General features: G+C 44.6%; 2 protein-coding genes across 9 annotated transcripts in view; one reads left to right on the top strand and one right to left on the bottom strand.

Moving 5' to 3' along the window:
* INTS9 (integrator complex subunit 9) overlaps positions 1-7,206 on the bottom strand; it is a 61,294-nt gene extending 54,088 nt beyond the window's left edge. The window contains exons 1-2 of the mRNA XM_083858347.1: positions 7,124-7,206; positions 2,559-2,686 (exon numbers count right to left, since the gene is read on the bottom strand). Of these exons, the coding sequence (XP_083714473.1) occupies positions 2,559-2,686; positions 7,124-7,132 (137 nt within the window). The 5' untranslated portion in view covers positions 7,133-7,206. The remainder of the gene's footprint in view (positions 1-2,558; positions 2,687-7,123) is intronic.
* A 238-nt stretch (positions 7,207-7,444) lies between these two features.
* The window catches only part of HMBOX1 (homeobox containing 1), a 118,525-nt gene continuing 99,216 nt past the window's right edge, over positions 7,445-26,753 (top strand). For 7 of the 8 annotated variants that reach the window (XM_083857405.1, XM_083857408.1, XM_083857403.1 and 4 more), the window contains exon 1: positions 7,445-7,736. The gene's annotated coding sequence lies outside the window, so the exon portion shown is untranslated. Of the gene's footprint in view, positions 7,737-7,873; positions 7,893-26,753 lie in introns of those variants that run through there. The other variant, XM_083857401.1, reaches the window with a different exon arrangement.

Genomic DNA, 26,753 nt, shown 5'->3' with positions numbered 1-26,753 from the left:
CAGGTGTGTCTTGTGTGTGGCTGAAAGCAGAACAGGCAACACAGGACAGAAAGGACTCTTTACCCTGAAGCCAAGAAGCAACACAGCTCCTCTTGACATAGTTTTGACATTGTAATAGAGTGATTGATTAATCCAAAATAGCTGGAACTGTCCCATAAATAATGTGAGCAAGTGTGTCATGGCTAGACAGGAAAGGTTAAGAGCTTCCCACATGTTCACTTCACCGTTTTGCATTTGACTTTGATACAGGGGAGAAAACTCCAGTTGACAAACCTCCTTTAAAGTACAGGAACATAAAGAGTTGGGCAGCTGCAGGTGCTCTGCACACGCTCCATGGGCTGGTGAGAACAGGGAATTCCATTTCCAGGGCAAGGGGGAATCTAAATACCTTTGCACTGGCATTTCTTTGAAGAGCAAAGAACTCTTAAAAATGCCCAGTCCCTTTAATGGCACAAACACTGCAGCACTTTCCTCTCTTATAGATTAAAGCACAGGCTCTCGAAATATTTGCTCAAGGAGGGCAGGTATGACACAGGATTGAGCTGTGCAGCAAAGATCCTCTGCAATATCACACATTTGGGCAGCTTTGGAGATTTGCAGAATCCAAGGGGTTCATGGACCCTGCTGGAATCTCTGGTTAAAGACAGCAGAGAGAAGCATGGCTCCTCTTGATTTAACGTCTCACTCATGTCCATCTCCAATAAGCACATCTGGTTCTGAGAGGACACAGCTGGTGAGAATCCCAGATCTAACAGACCTGTGTGCAAATTCTTCAGGTAGTCAGTCCTTCCTGCCACCTTACCTGGCATCTGATGACAATGTCAGCTCTCTGTCACCCCATGTCACGTTGATAACACACATTTGAATTTCAGAGGTGTTGGGACATCAGGGTAATGGACTCCTAATCTCTAATGGTACAACTGTGAGTACTACAGAGATAAGGACTTTGCAGTGGCAGCCACATTCCTCCTCACATTTCTGACTTATTTCCACAACTCTCTGCAGGACACCTGCTTTGCAGAGGAGATCAATTACTTGCCCAAGTCCATGTGCTCAGGCCAATCCTTGCTCTAAGGGGTGTTCAGTCACCTCAGCGACAAGATTGATTGGATTTAAATCCAAGTGTTTGCTCCGATTCCACTGGGCCATCAGGGGTCAAATCTGACATCCTCTCTTATTGAGTTTGAGTCATTTTAGCACCGACATTCTGGAGGTGCTTGGGGAATTCCAGGTTGTGACCTGCAATTTGGCTGCTCGTTCCCAGGGTCTGCTATCAGCAGACAAAGCTGCCACATCCCAGGGGAAGGCTGATTCCTGCCGCTCTAAAGAACCTCTTAAGCCTTTGCTCAATCACCTCATTTTGCTACTTGTTCCTCTCTGAATTTCCTTTTTTTTGGGGGAGGGAGGTGGGAGAAAGCAAATGCAAGGCAATTCTGTCCATACCTGGATTTCCAAAATTTGCTGGATCTATTCAAAATCCATTACTGCACCAGTTGTTGCAGCCAGCAGTTGCATTACGGAATGGGACAAAAATTGACTTTCACACTGATCCCTTTGAGGGCATCTGTTGCCTCTCTACGGCAGACCCTGAACTCCACGTTCTTGCAGAACAATGCCCACATTGTCTATTCCTTTCCTCTCCTCTCCAAAAAATAACAAATCATAGGAAGTGCTGGACAAACTGCTTTAACCTCACTAGGTCACTTAGGAAACTCCCTTTTCCAATTGTATTTTCCCCCTCTCAACCAAGCTTTCCCTGAACCCAGAATGTTCCTCAATTGTTTCCTTGTGGATCAAAGTTACTACTAAACAGCTTTTGAGAAACCTCCTACTGCTTCCTATCACTGAGAGTGACTCATTCCCACCTTTCCAACTGCTAATCTTTGTCATTTATTTCATTTACACAAAACATGTCACCCTAACTGAATATCCAAATTAGTCTAAAAACCTGGGGAAACACAACTTTGTGGCAGGGCACAGAAAGGAGATATCAGGATTCTGTTCTCGACTCTATTTTTGTTTCTCTGCTGTTCCAATCCCGTGCCCAGCTGCACTGCCCTTTTATTTCTTTAACTTTTAAAAAGGAACAATTATGCCACGCAGGCAACTAACAAGGGCCGCTAAGTGCTGTTTTTCTTTGCATTAGTCCGTGCTCTGAAGAACAGCCTGAGAAGATGGTGGTTAAACAGGACTTGCTGGGCTCCACGCACTCCGTCTCAGTTACCCATTTATCTCATCTTGCATGAAGAAGCCAGAAAGATGACAGATATGTGACCTCACTTGTGCTGAGCAGTTGCAGCAATACTTTACTGAAGCTTAGAATAAATTATCTAGAAAAACCAATCAATAAATCCATAAAATGTCTTCCGTCTACCGAGCCAAAGGACGTTATTTTGATAAAGAGAATTTTTAAGTGAACAAAGTCTATTTATGATATCAGATGATGCTGTTCATTTGTACCCACCCCCTCCCTCCTTCCAGTACACCATTTCAGGCACAGCACTCCAACTGCAACCCAAGAAGATGCAGAATAAGTGCTGACAGGCCACAGAACTCACCTCTGGACCAGAGGCAGTGGGAGGAAGTTGAGGGTAGACGTCATATCCAGCCCACAGTCCAGCATGATGGTGGTGGATTTGAACTTGAGCACGTTGCATGGCAAGGTTGGATGTCCTGACAAGCAGTACTGGAAGAAGAATGACAAGGAGTTACTCAGGACCCTTCAGAACACGACCCTTCCCTGTGTCCTGGGCACTGGTGAAGCCACATCTCAAATCCCATGTCCAGCTCTGGGCCTCTCACTGCAAGGACATTGAGGTGCTGGAGCGTGTCCAGGGAAGGGAACAGAGCTGGGGAAGGGGCTGGAGCACCAGGAGCAGCTGAGGGAGCTGGGAAAGGGGCTCAGCCTGGAGAACAGGAGGCTCAGGGGGGACCCTGTGGCTCTGCACAACTCCCTGACAGGAGGGGGCAGCTGGGAGGGTCAGGCTCTGCTCCCAGGGAACAGGGACAGGATGAGAGGAAACAGCCTCTAATTGTGCCAGGGAAAGCTCAGGTTGGAGATCAGGAAGAATTGCTTCATGGAAAAGGTGGTCAGGCATTGGGAAGAACTGCCCAGGGAGATCTGGAGTCCTCATCCCTGGAGGTGTCCAAGGAATGGATGTGGCACTCAGTGACAAGGTGGGGTCAGTCACAGGTTGGACTTGATTGTGGAGATCTTTTCCAATTTCAGTGATTCTGTGAAACAGAATTCAAAAACTGCCTTTCCCCCCTTGTTTTTAAACACAGTTCCTTACACACCAAAATAAAATATGATTTCCCGTGAATCTGTGTGTGTTCATTGAGATTTCCCCGTGTCAGGGTACTAAGGGTCAGATTTTCTTCAGACAGTTTTTCTGTCTGAAAGGGTTGAGGGGATGGCAAAACTCTTCTCTCTGATTTAGGACACACGCAGAATCTCTTTTTTTCCTTGCAATCACCTATTCTCCCCAAAAACCCAGGAAATCAGCTTCTTCCAAACTCAGTCCTCCTAGCAAAACTTGCCCAGAAAATTTGAAAATGACTCGAGGTGGACAGGCAGACAGAGAAGCCCTGCAGGAACAACACAAGTTTTTATTTTGGTAGGAAACCTGCCCCTGCACAGGTGCAGCAGCTCCGGGACAAGTTCTCACCTGCTTTTTGTCTTGCTAAACACAAACAGGAAGCAGGAGGGACTGGGCAACCCCACCTGAATGGAAAGGTTTGTGTATCCAAATCCCAAAGGCTTTGCGAGCTTAATGAGCCGGTGAGCAGGTGATGTAGGGGGCACTTGAGCATCATTGAGATGCAGCCACCTCCTGTCTGCGGTGACAAACATTTAACGAGGCACGGGAGAGCTCGGAGGGAGAACGGAACAGAAAGGTCGGGTTTAAAACGTGGGATTAGAGACTAAATGTCTGAGCAGAGCGTGACCACCTCTGCGGGAAGGTTCCTCTGCTCCAGGAAGGATTTTTCCATCTCCAGTCTCCCAAGTCTGGGCATCGCTCGGGTGGTCAAACTGGAGATTTTAAATTTAAGGGGTTTTTATCTTCAATGAAGATGAAAAATAGCACTTTTTTGGCCGTGCACTGCTCTAAAAAAACAGACTCAGTCTTTGTCTAAGTCATTTATCCCTTAAGCTTGTGTTCTACACTTCCCCCTACCAAATGGAGAAAAGGGAGATTAATAATTTCATTTTCTACCTCTGCTCACAATAATGTTAACAGAGGACTGCAACTGTCTGGATTAACCGCCCTCAAGGAGTCTATTTACATACATTCCTCAAAAACCTACTTTAAACTATATTTAAATAGTAAAACCGACTAAGCCCCAAATATTAAATTTAAAATATCACAGAGAGTTTTGTTTTAAATTCACAAAGCCTTAACTGTTAAGGAGTTACATCACATTTTGCCTTTCTTTTAGTAAAGTTTTTAAAAAAATATGTAAAGTCAAGCTGGTGAAAGAGTGAGGAATTCAGTTGGTTTATTCACAAATGTAACACACTCATGTGAAATTAAGTTCTCACCAAACCAGAACTTTGACAAATGAAGCTATAAATTAAAGTAAATAGAAAGAAATGAAGGGAAAAATAAGTTCTATTTTTGTAGCTTTTAAACTATTGGTAATTTTAAAAGGCAATGAAATATCACCACTTTTATCAGCAAAACATTTTCTTGCTTTTTTTTATAATCACGAGTAGTATCACCACCCTGACACCTATGGGCTAACTGGAAAATCTTCCTTTTTTCCTTCTTTAAAAGCAGCTAAAATCATCTCTGTGGCTGTCATGCTGTGGTAAATGGATTCCTGGGATTCAATGGATTCTTTTTTTTACCAGATTCAAAGAAAGTGACAGAAAAATAATTTTAAAAAGCAATTCATATTTTCTATACAGCTGTTTGCACAGGTGACATTGCTGGGCCTGCACCTCTGTTAGAATTTTAGATCAGGAATCCAGGAATGGGAGTGTTTGCACTATGTGTGTCTCTATCCACGTTATAAATGTGATCATTTCCACAGAGTTTAGACTTGTTAATGTTTAAAACACATTCAGAGCTTTCAGTCCTGTTCCTGACTGGATTAAAATGCAAGATTTTTGTTTCAAGATTTGCTTCCTTCCTACTTTATTCCCTTATGGCTAAAGGCTGGTGCAGCCAACACACAAAGGTGCCTCACCTCCCAACTCCAAAAGTCACGTAAAAAACCACACAAAAGGCATAAATATGCCCAGCCCAGCTCACAGCTTTCCTGGCAGGATTTTCAAATTGGATGGAAGTTTGGCAGTGGGACACAAAGAGCCCAAGTTGAGGGGCTGATTCCAGATGCCCAAAGCCTGGGAGAGGCAGGTTCTCCATTGAACATCTCGTGGAGGGCAGAGTGACAGAGGAGAGAGATGGTGGCTCAAACTTGCAGCTCCAAAACATTCAGAGAGTTGTGCTTGGAATTCCAAGTGAAGCCAACGAATCCTGCAGTGCATTTCCTCCAGTGTTAGTATCACATGGCATCTTAAAATCTGGGGGGAAATAAGCACTGAGATTTGCCTGAGTCCAAAGCACATTCAAGTTTGTGGGAGCCTGATGTTTTCACTGGATTCTGAATCAGGCCTGGAGTCAGAATTCCAGAATGGTTTGGGTTGGAAGGGACCTTGAAGCTCATCCTATCCCAACCCCTCTGCCATGGACAGGGAACATTCCACTAGTCCCTCACCTCTACCCTGTTCTTCCAAATTCAACCCAAATCTATGAGAAAAGAGGATGAAAAGCATCTGACTCCTCTCTACACAACCCCAAATTCTCCAGAAAATCTCCAGAAAAAATATAAGGTGAAGAATCTCATCTTATAATCCTCAGTACCTGAAGTCTAAAAATGCTCCAATACAGACAGTTTGTATTTCCCCTCCCTACCCCTTCCTTCTCTCTGTCCCTGTGTAAGACTCTAAACATTAAAAGAGCTCTGCATTTCCACTGGGGTCTTTAAAGATTTCCCAGTTTGCTTTTCCCCACTGAATTCTATCAGCCTCTACAATCACACCCAGAAGTTCTTGACTTTGCAGTTTTTGTCCCACTAATATTCATCCCCTCACAGATCCTTATCACACAGGTAAGATTAAGCAGGATCAAATTCCTGCCTCTGGAATTAATTGTACACACTTCCATGGAGAGTGGTTTCCTAAAATCCTTAAAACGGCCCAGAATCCATATTTATTTCTGTGAAGCTTTGTTATAACACACTGCCCAGTCTCAAAATCAAGAGACAATCTTAAATTTAATAATGGTGTCACTCCAGATTAAATAAATCAAGTATTATGGTCAGGTATGTTGAAAACTCCTCGGGTTTTCACCTCCAGACTGAGAACTGCAGCACATTATGTGAAATTGAAATTCTTCCTGGAAAACAAAGTGGTGCCTGAATCCAAGGTCTCCAGGAAAGTTAAACACCTCAAGAGAGGAGACCAATATCATGGGTGATGTACTTCCTGACAGAAGACTGTAATATCAGAACCAAAATCCCTGTCAGAAGCAAGGTGCACCCTTGGCAAAGCTGCTCCAGGCTGATTTTTTTTCTTTTTTTAAATTAGTATCTCTCTGTATTATCACACTGCAGATGTGAAAACATCTTTATCAAAAACCAAGGGGATTTATTCACGTTCTTAGCAGAGTCCAGCAGAAGCCACACGTGCAGGGGGAAAGCTCCACGCCAGACTCGTGTTGAAGGCTGGGAAGGCTGGGAAACATTTTCTCCGCCTCTTCCAGAATTCTACTAAGGTTTGATCCCATCCAACACCTCAAACCCGGGCAAGGATCCCCCCTTACCCTCCCCACTCAGGGCCGACCTCCGCCTTCCCCCACACCTCAGGGCCGACTCCCAACCCTCTCTCAGCCCCTCCCCGCCCCATTAACACTCCCTTTCCCCTTAGGCCCCTCCAACTCCCTCAGGATCACCTTCCCCCCTTTTCCCTCAGGCCCCCCTCCAGCGCCTTAGTTTCCCCTCACGCCCGGCGAGGCTGAGACTGCGCAGCCCGGAGGGGACTCCGGGAGCCCCCCCGCCGCCGGGGGAAGGCCGAGCCCCCTCCCCGCCCTCATGGCCCCCCGCCCCGGGCACTCACCAGCTTCATCGCGTTCCCCGGTTCTATTTACCGGGACAATCCTACCCCCCTTCCTGTCCACCCCGCCGCGCCCTAGGGCATCATGGGCCTTGTAGTCCCGACGCCCCTCCGCCCTAGATAACGTCATGGCCGCCCGAGGCATGCCGGGAGTTGTAGTCCGCCCCGAGCTCGGCCCCGCCGCCCCATTGGCGCGCCGCGCGCCCGCGGCACGCTGGGAGTTGTAGTCTCGGCGCCGCGGGTCTCCCCGTCACCCTGGGGAGAGGGGAACTACAAGTCCCAGGGTCTCACAGCTGCAGCAGGTGGGGGCTCGGATGTTGATATCAACATGGCGCTTGTCAGACAGACAAAGACAGTCGGTCTGGTGTGATTGAGCCAAAAAAAAAAAAAATCCGAAAAAAAAAAAAAAAAAGAGAGAGAGAGGGAGCGGCAGGAGGAGCGCCGGGCGGGGAGGGGGCTGTGTCCTCGGGGGGCGTGGGGGGGCTGAGGGATTTCCTCCCCCCTATTGTTCTCGTCCCTCCGCGCCCCCCGTTAATCCCCCCTCAATCTGGGGCGGGGGGGACCCCCCCAGTCCCGCCGGTCCATGGTGAGGCGGAGGCGCCGGCAGCACCCAGAGGTGAGTGTCGAGTAGGGATACGGGAGGGGGGGGGGGAGCGGCGGTGGCGAGGGGAGGGGGCGGGCGGGTGGGTGGGCTGGAGGGAGGGAGGGCAGCGGGAAGGGGTCCCCCCTCCGCCGGCACCGCCGGGAGTCGCGCCGAGCCGGAGAGCGGGATGTGCGTGAGGGGGGCAGCCGGGGGCGGGCAGGGGTGGGCAGGGGCAGCCCCTCAGCACGGGCGGCAGAGTTGGAGCCGCGGCTTTTGGGGGGCTCCGCGGGTTCCCCCTCGGATCGGGGAAGGAGAAGGAGGAGGAGGAGGAAGGTGTCCCCGGCAAGCTGCAGCGGGAGGGCAGGGCACCTTTGGGGTTCGCCGTTCCTGCCATTTGTGTATTTATTCTGATTCCTCCCATCTCCCGGGTGTGGGGCACGGAGTGGCGGCCGCGGAGCTCCCTCAGCCTGGGTGGGTGCTGCGCTTTGGGGGTGTCCGGGTGTTGTTCGCTGTGGAGTTTTGGGGTGGGCTGGTGGCGACCCCCGGCGCTCCCTGTCCCGGGGACCACCGGGAACGGCAGGGGAAGGGAGGGAGGCTCCGACCTGCCGGGGATGGAGCCGGGCACGGATCCCCCTCGCTCTGCCGGGGAACTCTGCCCTGGCTGGGGCTGTGCGAAGGCTCCGGGGGCTCCTTTTCTGGAGCTTTGAGATCGGGGAACGGGGCTGGGGGCTCCCCGCCGGCTCCCAGGGCTGCCTCACCTCTTGGTGAGGTTTTCGGGGAAGGCAAAAGGCATGAAACCCCCGAAGGGTGTCTTGTTTGCTGGAGAGTTTAACATGGGAACGGGTGGGGGAGGAGGAGGACCCGGAGGGAAGTCATTCCCAAAATGTGCGAGGAGAGAGAGAGCTTGGGTGGGGTGTCAGACGCTTGTTTGTTTTGTACTTCTTGGGAAGAGGTGGGGAAACGGGGGTGGGGGGTAAATGCTTTGGTTGCCCGGGATGGTTTTGGGTCAGAACGGTTTGACCGCAGGAGCGGTCGGGGGGAAGCGGCAGGGAATTCTTGCTGGAGTGTTTGCCTCAGTTTCGGGGTTAAAACAAAACAAGAGGCGAGTGTATTTAGGTGCAGAATACACACCCGAGCCAGACCCCCGCCGAGTTCTTCGACTTCAGTTTTGTCCGATGGGTTCTTTTTTTTTTTTTTTTTTTTTTTTTTTTTTTTCCTAGTTGGTGGAGTGTCTCTTGGTATGTTTGCAGAGCACTTCTTCGGAAGCATTTTGTTCTTTGCGAGAGGTCTGGAAAAGCCTTGGTTGGACGTGCTGTTTTTTTCCCCTTTCGCCTTAGGGACAAAAAACAAAATGCTCTTTTTGGGGGGTGGGGAAGGAAGAAGGAAGAGGAAATGAAGGTTTAAGCATGTTTGTGGAGTCGGGTCGGTCTCAATTTGTTCAAGTAACACTGGGAGTGTGATTTGAGTACAAAACGTTTATGAGCAAAAAAAAAAAAACTGGGGAGATTTAAACTTTGTAGAGAGGAAAGCGTTAAGGTGATGGCCAGGGAACACCGGTCTATGTCCCCCTGCTCCAAACTACTGGGGATGGAGGGAAGAAAAAAAAAAAAAAAGAAAACACTGGGGAAAAATGATCCCTACAATTTGCATGAGCGATGCCATGCAGAATGCTGGAGCGAGGAATTGTGCTCTGCAAACGATTTGTGGGCTGGAGAAAGCCTGAAGTGCCTGCTCGGGTCCCGTGATATGACTCGCTCATTTCTGCAGGGCTCATCAGGTACAGACTCTGCTTCCTTCCTGGGATGGTGCAGCTGGCATTTGATTTCCTCCATGGATGGGAGAGGAGGAGTCCTGTGCAGTTTTTTTTTTTTTTCTTCCACGAGATGATTGCATTTTCTTTGGCCTTGCTGTACCCTGCCTCATTAGTAGGAACTGCATCTATACTTATTTACCATTATACCGTGTCCCTTGGGAAGCAGGGTGCAGTTTGGAGTAGGTATATATGGATTTATCACTCCTAACATTTTTTTTTTCCTCCTGTCATGCTGAGACCAAATCCGTCAACAGCAGAGAACAAACTTAATTTATTTCTGTGTTTTGCATCTCCCTTTTTACCATTTCTCTTCCAAATTGCTAAGAAAACATCTCTGAGATGGAGAGAGGGGAGAAGGAAGCAAAGGATGGAAAATATTGTCTGTGCAGGGATTCATTTGTTATCTGCATGGCTAGGGAAGGGCAGGGTTTGTTTCTGCATGTGAAAACTGGAGTTTGGGAATGTTCTTTTCCCCTTATGTGAAGATTATTCTTTAGCCCTTCAACGGCCACAACTTTTTTTCTGTCTGGTTGACAGAATTACCCGACGAGCCTGGGCAGGAGGCTGGGAACAAGGAACTTGTGTTTCACTCCGTGCTGCCTGTTCTTCCTCCCCTCGTTCCCTTAGCACCAGTGCAAGCACCAGAACAGGCATCAGCATTTTTACTCCTGTGTCATCCCACTGTTCCGAGCAGGTCTAGACGACATTGTGGTATGCAGGCTGCCAGCTGGGTTACAGGAATGCTACCCTAGGTGAAACGGCAGGATTTTTAAGGAGGGGTAAGGAAATCTGGGAGAAAATCCTGCGTGAATCGAGGCCTGGTTATCTCTAGAACTGCTTCACTGAGCGGTGTCAAGCAACTCCCTGGGTTTATTGACCTTTCTGCACAACGTGCATCTCTCTAGCATTGTGATTCTTTCTGATAATTCCGTGGAATCAGGAGCTGCTGTCAGCTGCAGGGAGCTTATTTTTATGGCAGTTTCTGTGTGGGTCTTACTGGTCTTACAAAGGGTTAGTAAAAGTTGATAGCTGTGCAGTGTTTTGAAAACTAAATTATTATGAAGTATTTACTTCATAGTGATAATCCATAGGTTCATAGGGAGTGTTTGGTATGTTTTTTCATTGCTGTCTGGATTTGGGAAAAGAGTGGGGCTCTGACATTCGGTTTTAAAATTAATAAAATGCATTTTTATTAAGCATGACTGTAAGGAATTGTTCTATCATTAACTTTCAGGACTGCTCTTTTTAGGTTTTGTGTCAGTGGGGCAGAGGTGAAATTTGGGTCTTTGGATGGAGAACTGGGAGAATTAATGAAACTAAACCATGAGGAAGGAGGAAGCTGTACTGTTCCTTATACCAAGGGATCTGGGAAGGTGTTTGGTTGTGTATGTTAGAAACCAAATGAATTTTCAGGAAACAAGAGCACATTTTAATCTAAAGAAAGCAACTTGTGCTTCAGAGTGATTTCTGTGCAGAGCTTTTAAGGACATCACAGAATGGCAGGCTACAGTGTTGGCATCTGTAGCAAATCTTTTTCATCTGCAAAGTTTTAGAATTCGAAATCAAAATACTGTCAGCTTAGAGAATCTTACTGCAAAAACCAGATGCCTTTGTGTCTCTCCTGTCGATAACTTCATGCAGCTTTGATTCTAAAGTTGATTTCATGTTATGCTGATTTTAACGGAGCGGGGATTGGATTCTGCATACATGTCCTCGTGGGATTGAGCTTTAATTATACCTATGCTGATAATATGATCTTGTGGGTTATCAATGCAGTGAGACAAATACTGTGATTACAGCAGGATTTTTAGGACATAATGAGGAGAATTTGATATTATTGATATTTTTTGAGGGGAGATTGTCGGTCTAACTCTTAACCCTAAAGCTGGTTTTATTTGTAAGATTAGTAATAAACTGTATTTTAGCATTCTAATATTCCTGTATTGACTAAAGCTCCCTTCTGGCTTGTATTAAATTAGGATTGCTGGGTAACAAAGTGTGCTAAGAGTTTGTATTTGAACACTCAGTCATGCAGACGGGTTGTGTGGTAGCTGTGAATGCAATTCCCAGGGTTAATGCTAAAGATAAGTGTTTTGACAAATGCTTTTAATTTGGGGAACAATACAAGCAAGAATGACAGGATATGAAAAGAAAGTGCTATTTTTTGTCTCACAGGTGGCAAACCAAGGTGTAGAGGGATCAGCTTTGCCCAGGTTCCTACAGGGAGTCTGCGGCAGAACTCGCAATCAGTCCGTGATCTCAAGGGTTTGTCAGGGTTTTAATCAGTTTTTCTTCCTCCCCTCATTAATTGGCTAACTATTTGACATTTGGAAAATAACATCTAGAGATTATTTCTCTTTTCTCCAGTTTCAAACTTTACTGCCTGGAGTTTTCTGGGTATTTTTTGTTTTTTTCATTTCCAGTCAAGCCTTGAAAACACAAGGTTGGAAAACTTGATCTGAGCAGCACCTCCCTGACATATGATACTATCTCCAAACAGCCCCTGACAAGTGAACCCTCTCATTGAAATCATGTGAGGAATTTTATTACTCAACTCTGAAGATCTTCTGGGGGAAAGGAGGTTGCAAACTATTAACTGTGTGGTCTTCATTGCGAGTTGGCAGATAAATTTGTTCTTACGTAGCTGAGGCTGTCATGTGGTCCACAGCCAGAAGTAGAGAATCAGCTTTGTAGTCGCTGACCAACCGAAAATTTCATCTTGTCGCTGTGAGAAACACATTTATTTTTGTGTTGTGCCTGCAAGTTTCAAGTGAATATCTCCCTTTCTTTAAACATGCTCTTGGTTATATCTTTCCCTTCTCGACTGGGCGCTTACACAGCCTTAGCCTGTGGTCGTATGAGGACGTGGAGAAGCTTTTATCCTTGATAACCTTAAAGTCTGTTGGGTTTGGGCAGCTCCTGTTCTTTGCTGTTGCAGTTGGGTTTAGCAGAGGTCTGTTGTTGTGGGTGCAGGCTCCCTGTGTGACACTGCCCATGAGCTCAGGGCTCGTGTCACAGTCCTGGAGCCGCTGCTGTGACAATTACGGCGTCGTAAAGCCCAACCTAATCAGGGCCGGTGGATTTATGGCCGTAGCTCCTGTGGTGGCTGGAGCAGCACAGCTCCAGTGGCTCCCACTTGATCCTTCTGGTCGAGCCACTGCCCTCCTTTGCTGTTCCAAGTCAAAACAATACTTAGCATTTCTGTTTGTAAATCTCTAGAAGTGCTTGACAGAGGTATTGGTGTTTTAAAAATGGAGAAACTGAGGCACAAGGGCCGAGTGACTCATGTAAGGTGAGGGACTGAGGCAGCAGCACTTCAACACAGGTGTCTCTCCCTCATTTCTTGCACTTTCCATCTGTGATATATTGGTATGCAGCAACCTTATAAGGAATTTATTTGCTGCTCATCTGATGTAGTCATTAAGAATATCTAAGTCCAGAGATTATTTTTTTTATGGTGATGGGAAGATTTCCCACTGACTTCTGTGGCTTGACAATTCTCTTCCTTACTTGCTCAGTTATTTTTCTTGCTTTTAAATCCATTATATTCCACCTCCCATCAGATCAAAAGCAAACTTTCTCCCAAGACTGTGAGGGTTTCCCTTCTTTCTTGTACTGCTTTTCTTTTTGCTTCATTTAATAGGATTTTTTGGTGTTGGGCTTCTGATCTATATCAGGAATGCACAGATGTGTTTGTCACTTGGTTTACTTCAGCCCCACGTTAATGCAGACACCAGCAGGTTGAACAATTGCTGTTTTAATGTGCTTTATTAAGAATCAAAAGCAATAATCTATAACTGGTTATTCTCCCTGTCTGTGTGGAGGTTTCTCTTTCCCAGTTCTAAATCAAAGCCGCAGGCAGAGTCTGAAGTTCAAGTCTGCTCTTAAAACAGGGAACTGCCACAGTGCTCCTGACAGAGTGAGCTCTGCTTTATCTTCCTGTGCAGCCAACCAGGAGCTGTGGAAGGTCAGTTCACTTTTTCCTACAGAATTCCACTCTGAACGTTCACTTCATCATCTCATCTTGGTTTCAGTGCAATTACCAGCCTGAAACTCATTACCAAGGAGAGCCCTTCCAGCAGGTTGTACATGAATACACTTAAATCACTTCTGTGATACAGCTTGACAAAGATCCCACTTTGTGTGTTGTGTCCATGGAATGCTGGCAGGTAGTGCTTCCAGTCTCCATTTGCCCAATGGGTGGAATGTTGCTTCCAGGGAACAGTTTCCTCCAGCCTGAGGAAATGAATTTTGACACCTGCCTCATGCATGGAGGTGAATTTTTTTTGTTCTCCATATGTACATGTTGTATTTTGAAGCTTTATTAAATTTACATGAATCCCATTCGCTGCTGTGGTGCTAGAGGAGATTTTAATGTTGGGTTAAGGAAGGAATTTACAAGCCAGGCATAAAAATTCTATTAATTATGTTTGGCTCTGCCCCCGGTTGAGTCTTGCTTGTCCTGAGTTCCTGGTATCAGTCTTCTCCTCACTTCTGAACTTAAATATTAAGAAGCCTTTTTTTTTTTTTTTTCTTTTCTCTTCACTTCCTTAGAATTTTGAAGTTCAGCAGCAGGATAACTACCACTGAAACAATAGTGTAGGCTACTCTTCCAGTGGCCTTGTGAACAGGCAGTTTTGTTCTTCTGATAAGCCCTTGCCCTATCAATTGGGAAGTGCAGCATATAGTCATTTCCTGCATTTCGAGCTGCCCGTTCTTCTGAGCTCTGAGGCAAGCCCTGAATCTGCTTTTTGTTCTTGCTGTGGCACTGTAATACTGATGGCAGCAGAAAGCAGTTAGTTAGTTCATCAAATACAAGCGCTGTTCCTGCTTGGATATTTATTCTGACCTTTACTTTGGACAGTTTCTCTGCCATGATCAGATTCTCTGATTACAATGTCAGCTTTCACCAGAAATCTCCTTGTGATTTAACTGGGGGTGAGTAGCAGCTCTGACATGGAAGTGGTGCTGGAATGTTGGAAAGTTCTTCCTGGCAATGAAATTTCCTTTCTAGGCTGTACCATAAGTTTTATTTTATGACCCAGGGCAAGCTTTTTGACTTGCCCGTGTTCCAGTTTGGAATATGGAAATAATCCTTTCAGGGCTGTTGAAATGCTTTTATGTTTAAGAAGTTTTGGAGATTCTTGGCTGGCTATTAATGGGTGCTGTTGCTCTTGGGAGTATAACCCTGGGTGTCAAAGGTTTAGTTACCCAGAATGAGAGCTGGTTATTTAAGCTAATACTGATTTTTATGGCCCAGGTGGGAGGGGTAAGTAGCTGATCAGAGTTTACCCAACTAAATTGCATTACTTGTGGTTTCCAAACATCATAACTGGTCATTCTCTGTTTGTATTTCCTGGGAGCTCCATCTGTTTGGTGGAGCTGTGCTGTTTAGTGATAAGTCTGAAAAAGAGGGAACTTGCTGAACTTGAAACTTATTCCTCCCTCTTTAATTTCCTGGTCCACAGAAGTTGAGTGATGTTAACATATTGGAGATTCATAAAATTTAAGGCGAGAACAGATAATTAAATTGCCTTCCATGATATGTTTTATATGCTTTGTATCACAGGCCTTTAAATTTTAATCATTTACTCTGAAACTGAGACCAGTAAATGATGTTTGGCTAAAAACAATTTGAAAGCTTTCCAGCCCTGAGTGTCCATCACTGGTAATTTCAGGCTCATCACTTCTCTTGGTAGTTATAAGTGGCTGATTTCTAATTTGAATTAGTCCAAGTTGTGCCGCTGGTTCTTGTTAGGATTTTCCTGACAAGATTAGAGCCCTTTAGTATCCAGGACTTTTCTTGCCATGAAGGTACTTACACTCTGTAATCAAGTTACTTGATAGATAAGGAAACAGAGTTGAGCTTTTAAGTCTCACTCTGAGGCATTTTCTCCAGCACTCAGATCATCTGGTGATTCTTCATGGTCTCCGTTTATTTTTAACATTGTGGAGACCAAAAAAGGTGCCTGTTCCAGCCTGTGCCTGATCCGTACCAAATTCCGAGGTGCCTTTAGCCCTTTTTGCTGCACAGCCATTGAAAAGGAGCCCTTTTGCATAGGGAAATCCTGTTCATGAGCCTCACTGCCCCAGACCTGACATTCTTTACTCAAAGAAAGTCTGCCATTTAGTAGTTACAGTCTGCATTTTTTAGATTATAAATTAGCCTTTGTATTCTGCTGGGTTTGGCTTTCCTGAGCTAACTTAAGGCAGGTTTTCAGCCTCCTTTCTCCTGCTGTCCTTTTCCTCCTAATAACGTCCTGTTGTGCTACAGTCCTGGTGTCGCTCACAGATTTTTATCTGCAGTGATAAAAACGTTGAACTGCATCAGACCTTAAATTTAGTGACAAAAAAAAAAAAAAAAAAAAAAAAAAAAAAAAATTAGCATGATGCAATCCCAGGAAGTAGATTAAGAACTGGCTGACTGACAGCTCTCAGATACGGAGCAGCCAATGTGGGTTTCCACCAGAACCAGAGGACGCTCTGTGCGTGCACTTGACTCTTAACTACATCTGTAATCTCCAAAGAATAAAGTTAGTCCTTTATCAAGACATTTCCCATTAAAACGTGCTGCCTGGTTTCCTTGTTCTGGTAGTTCTTTGCTGGGAAAACACATATTTTTCTTTTCCTGTTTGTTGCCTGGATGGATACCCAGCTTAGAGGTTTGCAGATTCACTCCATCCTGTCACTGAGCATTGGTGAAATAGGAACATCCACCTGGCCTGGGGTGAGAGGCCTCTTTGGTGCATGGGTTTTATGTTGGGAATCATCTTTTATTGCTGAGGAATTTGAAGGTGCTTCAAGTGACACAGACATGTTGCCCCAGTCCACAGACAACTGTTCCCAATGCTCTCAATGGTTTTTCCTTCCACTATAAAGCTACTGGGGTTTAAATTTTATTACTGGTACTGTGTTTGTTTTTTCAAGACACCTTGAGTCTTGCACTTTGGCTGTTAGGAGAAACATCCCAAGGCCTTTTGTTTCTGGATGTCCTCAAGTGTAAAGTGGCAGTGCTTTTGGGGTGGTGGTGGTGCATCTGCTGCCAGATCCCCTGGCATTGTGGAAGTGATGAACCTCCCAACCTTTACAGGCGGCTACTTCTGAAGACACTCGTGAATTACCCTTCAGTTCATGGGCATTATTCTCATAAATACTGGTGTCACTCCTCTGTCACACTCAAGGAAATTCTGATTTATTCATAGCACTGTGTCTTCTTGCTTTTTTGTTAAAAATGCAGCTGCCTTTGCTTGCTGGCTGTTCCCTTGAATTTCCCTTTTCCTGTCCCAAACTGATTTAGCTTTTACTCTCTCGGTGTTGCAGCTGTAATCAGCAGTGCACAGGAATGTTGTCTTCTACAGGAGAGGCAGTATTTTTGCCATTGGTTTTTAGGATCCTGGATAATATGGAATCTTGAAACCAAACCTCATTTAAATACCACTAACAGGAAGGAGTAAAATGTGTGGTGTTTTAGGTCGGGGTTTTTTTTCCAAGTTGCGTGTTTTCAAGGATTTGCTCCCTGAGAAAATCCCTATTTTGAAACCTGCAAACTCCAGGCAGATAAATTGTGGGGAGGTCGGGCGAGTATCTAAATTTTGGGATGTCTGCTTCCTTTCTGGCTATCGGGTGGGAAGCTGGCCACAGTGATAGGCTTTGAGGAAAGACTGGGAAGAGAAAAAAAAGGGAAAGCGCTGAGGCACAGGATCTTGGAGCTGGGAGACACTGTGGAAGGAGCTGTGCCATTTGTACTCCTGCACTCCGAGGTGTGGAAGTGGAAGGCAAACCAAGGGGACCCAAAGCCCTTGGAGTTTTGGTGAACGTGGATGTTTTGTGTCATGGCAGCCTCTGAGCTGAGCCAGCAGCTCTCCTGGTTAAATCAGGATCTGATTTTCCTGTTCCTCTGCTGTCTTCTTGCAGGAGTTGTTTATTGACTGAAATTGTTTCCATATGGCTGCAATGTAGAGCTTGATTACATTAAACGTGGTGCTTTCCTGTGGCATTGCAGCGCTATGGAAAGATCATCCCTCCCTCTCTCCCCTTCCAACCTCCCCTTCCTCTATAAAACCTTGGGCTTGGAACGTGGGACTTGTTCAGGTATTATCTTCCTTCCCCTCTGAGGCTTGTAAAACCAGAAAACTGGGATCCAGATCTTTTTTGGGTCGTTGTATTTGATTGCTTAGGTGGCTTACCTTGGCATATAAATGACTCATAAAATAGTTAAAATGAAGATGAAAGTGGCAGCAATGCTGGAGCTGGGCCTCCAGGGTGTTAAACACTGAACGAGCAGAAAAGAGTCTCTGCTTCCAAAGAGGTTTGGGACAGTCCATTTGGATTGTATTTGTTGACACTAATGATCAATTTGAATGCTGCTACAGGAAGGTGCTAAAATTCCTGTAGTCTGGATGCTGGAAGGCAGATTCCCTGCTTATCTGGAGCCTGGAGGCTGTGTCCAGTTTGTGGGAAACAGATCTGTTTAATGGCAAATGGATGCATCTGTGTCTTTGATAAGAATAAAAGCTGATTGTTGGCCAAGTTGTTGATAAAACCAGCAATGAAGCATCTCTACCTTCTCTTTGTAATTACACCTAAACTTGAGTTTATAACCTGAACTCAAAAACTGTTTTTTTTTTGTTTTTAAAAAAAGTTTTCTATTTAAATAGGTTAAAACATAAAAATGCCTTTATCTAAAGCCTAAGCCTTTTGCTGTAATGCCTCTGTTTCTTGTAATGGACTCTAACAGAACCTCAGCATTTTATGTCTACTGCCAATATCTCAAGTCAGACCAGTGGAGTGGTGGTTGTCACTCTTGGCTGAGCACATGGAACCAAAATCTGATGAAACAGTAAACCTGGTTTTAGACAGAAGTAGCCTCCTCTACATGTGCATAGAGAATATTTCCTTTATTTCTGTGTATTCAGATAGTTCCTATCACAGCCTATTGAATTCAAAACTGAGAAACCATTTGGGAGCTGTAAATGCTGAAATACTTGTTTTCCTCCCCTAACATAAGGTGGAAAAAAGAACAATGAGGGAGGAGATTCACTAATACTGAAATCTTTCCGCGGAGGACACAGCAAGGTTCAATTCATTTAATAAAGAGAATTCATTTGTTTTCACTAAAGCATTTTAAAATGCAAACCATGTTTCTGTAACCCTTTTATGCATCCTGCACCTATGATGTATCATTCAAGATTAATAAAACTGTAATACATAAAAGCTGGCATTTTAAAATTGTTTTATAAACAGTCTGGCTAATAACCCAGGGTGGAAACTGGAATGCAGGTATGCTGCTCTTCAGGCCCATGCCTGGCTAGAGGATGAAGCTCTAGTTTTTTGGGTTTTTTTTTTTAATTTAGTAGAAAATGAAAGCTTTAAGGGAAGATTTAAGCCCCAAGCACGGCGTGTCCAGTGATGTTCAGGGTGGTGTTGGTCACTCTGAGGTGTCTCTGGCTCAGAGAAAGGCTCAAAGAATGTCCCTCAATAAATGTCCCTCCTAATTTAGGGGTGTTTGACTCATGAGCTGGCAGGTAGAAGGGAGACAGTGGTCATGGAATTGTGGTGGCCATCTCCTCTGCTTGTCCTTAAAGGAATTTTTGCTGTCCCATGCTTGGATCAAAGGGTGTGGGCACCTTCTCCAAACTGGGATATTGCAAGTCTTAAAATTGTGGGAGCTGCCTCCCTTTAGCCCACACTGAGACACCACCCTCATGGAGGGTGGATTTAAACCTTTCCATTCTCCTTTGTGTTTCAACACTGCTACTTGTCCAGCATTTCCAGTATCAGGAGGAATTTCCTCATGGAAAGGGTTGTCAGGCATTGGCAGGGGATGCCCAGGGAAGTTTTGAGTCCCCATCCCTGGAGGTGTCCTGGATGTGGCACTCAGTGCTGTGGGCTGCTGACAAGGTGGGGATCAGTCACAGGTTGGATTCAGTGATCTCAGAGGTCTTTTCCAACCCAAATGATTCTGGGATTTTTTTTTGGTTTTTGTGGATCTTTTGATGGATGGCTTTTAGACATTGTGAGGAGAGAACTTCTCGCAGAAGGCTGAGGATCCTGCAGCTGGATGCCTGCAGAGCCTGATTTATCTGGAAAACCTCTCTAACTCCCTCCCTGTTTTGCAAAACACTGTGGGAAAGGTAGGCCGGAGAAACCTGAGTTTCCTTCTGTCCCTCACACAACCCACTGGCTACGTGGGAGCAGAAATTAAAGACAAGGACATTTAATTTTAAGTGTTGTCATCTTCACAGAAAGTCACAATTTATCTTTCCTTCTCCCTGTCACAGAGCTTGTCTGTGCTACTTCTCACACATCAGAGCTGCTTTCTGCTTCTTATCCACTGCATGACCAGCTAAAACAAAAATAAAACTTCACTGCTTTGAGCCCCTCCAGAGCTGCCTTCAAGGAGCAGCTTTACACTAATGAAGTGTAGTTGGTTTGCCAGTTACTTTTCAGTGATTTTCCAGAACTGCTGAAACACAATGAGTTGGTGAAGACTCTCTTGTGTATTTTGTGTGAGCTCAGATATTTGAATATGGAGTAGATGAGTACTAAATATCCGCAATTTCCATTAAATTTTGAGATTTTAAAGGGATGAGTCCTTAAAACAAGCTCTTACTGACGTTAGAGGCGGTGGGATTGCTCTCTCTTGGCTCTCACAAGAACTGAACTGGAACTATATTGTGGATATTTTGTTTTTAATTAGCAGATCACTGAGTTCTAGGTCCTTTCATATTTAAGAATAATTAATTCTCCATTGTTTTTGCTTTTGACAGACATTTACTGTCAGCCTTCCAGAGGAGACATTGGCCCTCCCTCCAGTTATTTGACAAAACAATTTACTGTGAGCAGCCTTCCCCCCACCCCTCATGGCAGAAATTTGCCTCTGGTGTCGTCCTGGGTGCTGCTTCCAAGCTCTGCTTTACTCTCCCCATCTCTTCCAAATAAAACCTGCACAGGGATGGAATTGAAACATTTAAATCTCCCCTTGCCCCCCTCCTGAAAAATTCCAGAACTCTGGCCTTGCAGTGAGTGGTGTGGTTAAATGTCCTGTGAATCACTGGATGAAGAGGATGATCCTTCAGTTTTCTTCTAATGAGAGTGACTTCTGAGAAGGCTGCAGGCTCAGGGCCATGCTGCCATTGCAGTATTACCAGTACATTCTGGCTGCAAATGTGATTTCTTTTTTTCTTTAATATTAAAGGGAGGGGTTATGACTTCTGAGCTATAATTGTGTGGAGACATTATTTGGGCAGACCTCCTAAACTCTCCTGCATTAATCTGGATGTGGTGAATACAAGTTTTGTGCTCTTAAAGCCTCTGAGTAGAGTCTTGGACCGTGACTGGTATTTGCAGAAAGCAGAGAATTTTTCAAATTACGGGTTTTGATGCTGCACCTCAAGTTTCTCTTGCCTGTTTTCCCAGCTACTGTTGATTGTCTTTCTTTTGTATCCATTCCATTTGCAGTCACAGTTCCCAGTTCTAAACTTAAACCCAGTTTTGACTTAACTTTTTGGTCTTAGTCAGCCACCATGGAAAAGTGATTTAACATTTCCCTCAGGTTTCAGAAACCACCCTGCTGGGCCATACCTACCCCAGGGCTCTGAGGCTGCTGGGCTTTGTAGGAAGATGTATTTTTGTAGTCCAGTCATTATCCCAGCACCAACCTAAATCCAGGTGGATCATCATGTTCCTATACAGTTATTTTTGGTGCAAGTTGCACTGGAAAAATTGCACTTAAGGCAGGGGTTAGACTGGACAAGCTCAAGAGGTGCTGTCCAACCTCTGCAGTTCTGTGGTCTGTGTAGAGGAGGAGATTAAACTGATAATTTTCATGGAGATGCATCCTTGTGCTTTTCATCCCCTCTTCTCTCCCTCACCTTATTTTTGAAAAGGGGAGCTTTTAAAGTGTTTTACTGTAGTTTTTAAAGAAATGCAACTCTTACTGGATTGAACACTATGGCTGGCACAGGAGAGACTTAGAATGCAGTTGTTTAATTGGTTTGACATGGTAGACTTTGAAATTGGAGGTTGAGTGAGGCTCCTGCTTTGCTGCTCTTTTTCTGCAGGGCAGCAATGATAAAAAAATAAGGGAGTTTGTCCTGAGAGTGTTGTCTGGAGCTGGTTCTGAGCTGCACCTCCACAGGTTTATATCTGCATTTGGGCACCTATAAAGTAATATTTATGCAAGAATTGCAAAACTCAGCATAGGAACTGAGTTCAGTTAAAATCAAGTGTAAGAAATGTGTTCTTGGGGTCAGATCAGAAGTTTGCTTATCTCTACACAAGGCTGGATAATGCAGTGGTGAATGCTGAGGGGAGCCTGGAAGAATAAGGCAAACATTTGACCCTTGTCCAGCACATCTTTGCAGCCATCCTCACTGTGTGCTGCATGTGTCATGGATATTCTTTGTATCCCCCCTTTTCTGCCCAAAGGGAGCTCTGGATATTTTTGATCCCAAGCCATGTCCATTGCAGTGTTTTGCCCTGATAAATGTCCCATTCCTGGACTCCAGATAGTCCTTGTGAAGAGAGGTGCTGTTAGTTCAGTTCCTAATGAGCAAGTGTCCTTAATTTCTAACTTAAGTCACCTTTCTTTTCCCAAACAATTCGGCTTGTTTCAATTTTTTTTTTTGTTGTCTTTTTCTTTCAATCCCTGTTCAGCCCTGTGCCACTTTAAGCAGGAATAAACACAATATTTAAACTCTGAGCTGGATAGTGAGTCCTTCCCATTCCCATCCTCACCAATGTGTTCACAGGGCTGTTCAATAACTCTCATACTTGGTTCACATGGATTCAGTTGGGAGAACATGAACCTCTGTGTAACTTCATGATCTGACTGGAAGAAGGAATAGTTTTGCTGGAAGTGATTTGGGGAGTGTTCAAAGTTCTGAGCCAGCAAGACCCTGCAAGTGCCTCACCCCTGGCAGGGAGGGGAGGGCAGGACAGGACACAGCTTGGATTTCTGATGGATCTGCATCCAGAAAAACACACCTGGCTGTGTCCAGAGTGGCCCAAACCCTGTGGAATGAGGGCAGGGAATGGTTTCTCTCCATTTTGGGCACTCTCCAAACATCTCTGGGACTCTCAGTTACTGTTTAACTCTGGCTCTGTGTACTCTTCATACACAGGGACTAAGTCTGCTGTCATTTAGAAAATGAAGGTTTTTTCTGACCTGTCAGTGCCTTTTTGGTGTGGTGTGATTGCTATTTGCCTGTCATTTCTCTTAACTTGTAAAGCTGTCTCCAGTTTTATATCCCATTAGCTCGCTCTTTCTCATCTTATCACACAGCACTGTAATCATCTGTCCTCTTTCTACCCCAAATACTGGCTTTAAATACTGTTTTCTAAAAACCTTCCTCCTAAAATCTGCCTCTGTGTGACACTTTCCTTGCAATACAGTGATATATGTAAAACTCGAACAAGGAATTTCATATTTATTTTATTGTAATTTTTTTTCTAGATAATGTCTTTGATAGTTGTGCTTTTTGGAGCCTCCTAATTTACCAAAAAGGTTATTTTTTATAGGGGATGTGTGAACATGCTGTTTCAAGTGCTGTAAAACAGTGATTCTTTAGTGGGGGGAAGGAGCTGAAAGCAAAGGAAGTTTTGTGAGATTCATCACTGAAAGCACAAGGGTTAATTTTTTTTTTTTGCCAGTTGTTAAGTCTGTTTCCTGCTTTTACTTTAATGTCTGTATATAAAAAGATTTTGGTTTCTTTGTCCCTTTGCACTTGAACTAGAAACTGTAATCTATTTGTGGTGCATCGTAGAGAAGTTATTTTTTTAGTACTTTTGGTTTAACAGTTTCTCTGTAGAGGAAGAAAAAAAAAACAGATTGAGGCATCCTTCCAGTGAAATATAAAATGAGAGGATTGTGATATCTGAATTTAGCAATGCCTCTGCTAATAGGACCAAAGATGACAAACCAGATTGAATAGTCCCTTATCCTTCTGTTTTGGAGAGAGCCAGGCTGAAGAGAATAATCTACAAATAAATGGCTGGGAATGACATTTGCATTTCTCCTTGTAAGAAGTTGGTAACAGTTCTACAAGAAATGGATTGGAAATGAGTTTTCTTAACCTGTAATGAGTAGGGAGCTTAAATTTCATCGCTGCTGAGGTTTTCTAGCCAAAGATTTCTGTTTTACAGCTGTTATTAAAAATTTATGGGGCAACTCGAGATCAAAGCAAATATATATTCTCTTTATTATGTAAACTTGGTTCTGTGCAACATATGCATTGCATCCATATAGTTCAGGCAGGATTTTTTGTTCTAACAAAGGCAAACAGCCTCTACATGGTGCAGTTACATGCCAGTGACTAATGGTGATTTGATTCTCTCTTCATTCCTTATTTCTCAAGTAACTCTGGAAAAGTGAGGTGCTGCACTTGCCTTGTTTCCTGGTTGAAATCTTCTGTACTGTGCTTCATACTGAGGTTTTGTTACAGCTTTTTTTTGTGTGTGTTCCACATAACCCAGGTTTCCCACTGGTGTGCTGAAGGACTTCCTAGGACTACCTTTCACTTCTTGAAGTCCAGACCTGAAAATATTTGTAGAGATGTTTAACCTTATGGGATGGATCACCTCACAGTCAGGGCTTTAAGCTACAAGAGGTTTTCAGGAAGGAGGTGGCCTGGCTTTTGTGCCACACTCCAGGTACCAGGCTCCTTCTGTTCATTCATATTTCTTCTCTGAATATCATCTTCTTGCCCTCCTTTCCCATCTTGCTGCATAAGAAAGCAAGCTGTCAATATTCACATCTTTTATCAAATTTTTGGGGTGTGGAGTTTTTTTAATATGTTAGCTTTGAGAATATGTTGGTTGTCAATCTCTGATTTTACCAGGACCAATGTGATCTTGTTTTCAAAGTGAAAGCTTAGACATGAACCCTGATGGTTCCAGTTGGAGAAGACAAGTGGAAAACTTGAAAACAGGGGATCATTAAGGTTGGAAAAGACCAAAGAGATCGAATCCAAGCTGTGACTGATCCCCACCTTGTCACCCAGCCCAGAGCATTGAGTGCCACATCCAGGCCTTGCTTGGACACCTCCACAGATGGAAACTCCCCTGGACATCCCCTTCCAATGCCTGACCACCTTTTCCATGAGGAAATTCCTCCTGGTGTCCAACCTGACCCTCCCCTGGCACAGCTTGAGGCTCTGCCCTGTTGCCTTGCCATGGTTTCTGAAGGCCTGTGGTTGTTGTACTTAAGCATCTCAGTAGAGATTGAGTAGAGATTCACACATTCCAGTTCATTTTTTGGTCTGTGTTCCTTGTATCCCATTTCTGTCCCGTGTTCCCAGCTCTGAGCTCTCACATGAGCTGCTGCTTTTGCACTTGCTGGGCTTTGTGTGCACAGCCCTGGGTGTAGCTGAGCCCTTGGTGTGCTGTTACTTTAAAGCATTGATAAAAAAGGCTGTAGAGTAAGGGAGGGAGGGAAGGCAAAAATCTGAAAAGCTGCTGGATCTTAAAGATTAATCAGCCTGGTTTAAATAGCAAGCAAAGCTACAAACAGCCTTTTCTACCCAGTGTGCTTTCTTCCATTGCCTTTGCAAAGTTTTTTCTCCAGGGGAAGATTTCAAGCTCCATAAGACTTGTGTTCTTATATTAGTGTCAGGACAAGGGCTGAGATTATTTGTGTGAATATGTACAAACAATTCCATTACCTGGGGTTCCTTTCACGCTTTCTCCCCGGTGGAATTATGGCCTCATATTGCACGATGGTGTATCTGTTCCTGTTCATACAGATCTGTATTTACAAACTCAGGCCAGGGAGCCTCCTGTGCATGAGCTGAGAGAAAGAAAAGTCAGTGTAAATGACAGCCTGGGACACAAAACTGGCCTTATTTATAAATATAATGAAGGATATACAACAGTGCTGTCACAAGAGGAGTGCAGGCAGAGCTAGGGTTACTGTAATGTGGATGTTTTGTGGGGTTTTTTGTCTTTTTTTCATTTGCAGAGCAGGTACCCCCACATCTGTGAACAGCTTCTTGCACCCTTTTAATTCAAAAAGACTTGATTCAGTTTTGCTGCAGGGAAGGAAGTGATAGGAGCAACCTGGATGATGGGGCCAGTTCCTAGAGCACATCATCCCCCAAAACTGCATTGCCAGAACTGGCAGCCACTTCTCCTCTCTTTTCTGGGGCTTTTCAGCTCCTCTCCCTCCTGGGTTCTCTGCTTCCCTAAGCAGGCTCAAAGAATGGTTGTAAAACTATGCTGGGGGCAGGGAGAGCAAGGGATGCAGGTAGAAATTATAATTTATTCCTTTACATTTTCTCCTCTTTCCCAAATTGATTACTGGTTGTGCTTACAAAGCACCATTTACAGCAGAAATCAAACCCGAGGAGGTCTCGTTCAGATGTGGATCAAACTGCAAGTTTCCATATTGGTGTTACTGACTTTTGCTGTCTCTTGGTGGACTGTAAGGTATTAGAAGAAGGTCCCTGAAATAATTGCAGCAAATGTAAATGTTCTGTCTCCTGGGCACGTTCTCAAGCACTGTCAGTGTTGCTGGGATTGTCTGAGAAGCAGAAGCCGTGCAGGTTTTTATCAATATTTGTAATTAAGAAAATGTTCTGGTGAAAATGGTGAGTGGTTTTATGACTCTGCTGTGTCTTGTGTATTAGTGGGATACAGGGTGGCCCATGGAGCTGTTTGCAAAAGGTTGGACTTTTTTTTTAAGGTTAAGAAATGTGATCTTAGCCCAAGGCAGAAGGAAGGAGTGTTGTACTCAGCAGCCAAAGTGGACAGGACATCTGAGGTTGTTGTCAGACCTCTTTGTGCCTGTAAAGTTGATGTGTTTTACCACCATCAGAGATTGAGATGAGAATTAATAATTTCCAGTGTGCTCTGGTGGTGGAAATGTGTATATATATGTATATATATGACTTATAGCTGGAAGTGTGTCTTCATTTATTGAACAGCATTTGATACAAGATCAGACTTTATGTTTAGAGAGATAAAACAGCTTCTTTTTTTATCTCAGCCCATGAAAAGCAGAGCGAGAAGGGCAAGAGGGCAGGTGTGGGTCACAGGGAGCAGCTGGAAGCTGGACTGGATGGGCTGGGAGGACTGGTTGTGCTCCTTTGTGGGACACCTGGGGCCCAGGAAAGTGGTGCTCCAGCTTCCTGCCACTGTGGCAAAGTGAAACGTCAGCAGTGATAAGTGATGGAGGGAGAGATTTCGTGGTGCTTGGACATTTATTAGGAAGGATTTTTGCCTTAGAGAGGCTTAAATCG

This window comes from Zosterops lateralis (assembly GCF_965231275.1).
Source record: "Zosterops lateralis genome assembly, chromosome: 3".
Taxonomy (NCBI): domain Eukaryota; kingdom Metazoa; phylum Chordata; class Aves; order Passeriformes; family Zosteropidae; genus Zosterops; species Zosterops lateralis.
The sequence above is the reverse complement of the archived record's forward strand: the minus strand, read 5'-3'. Positions and strand labels throughout refer to the sequence as shown.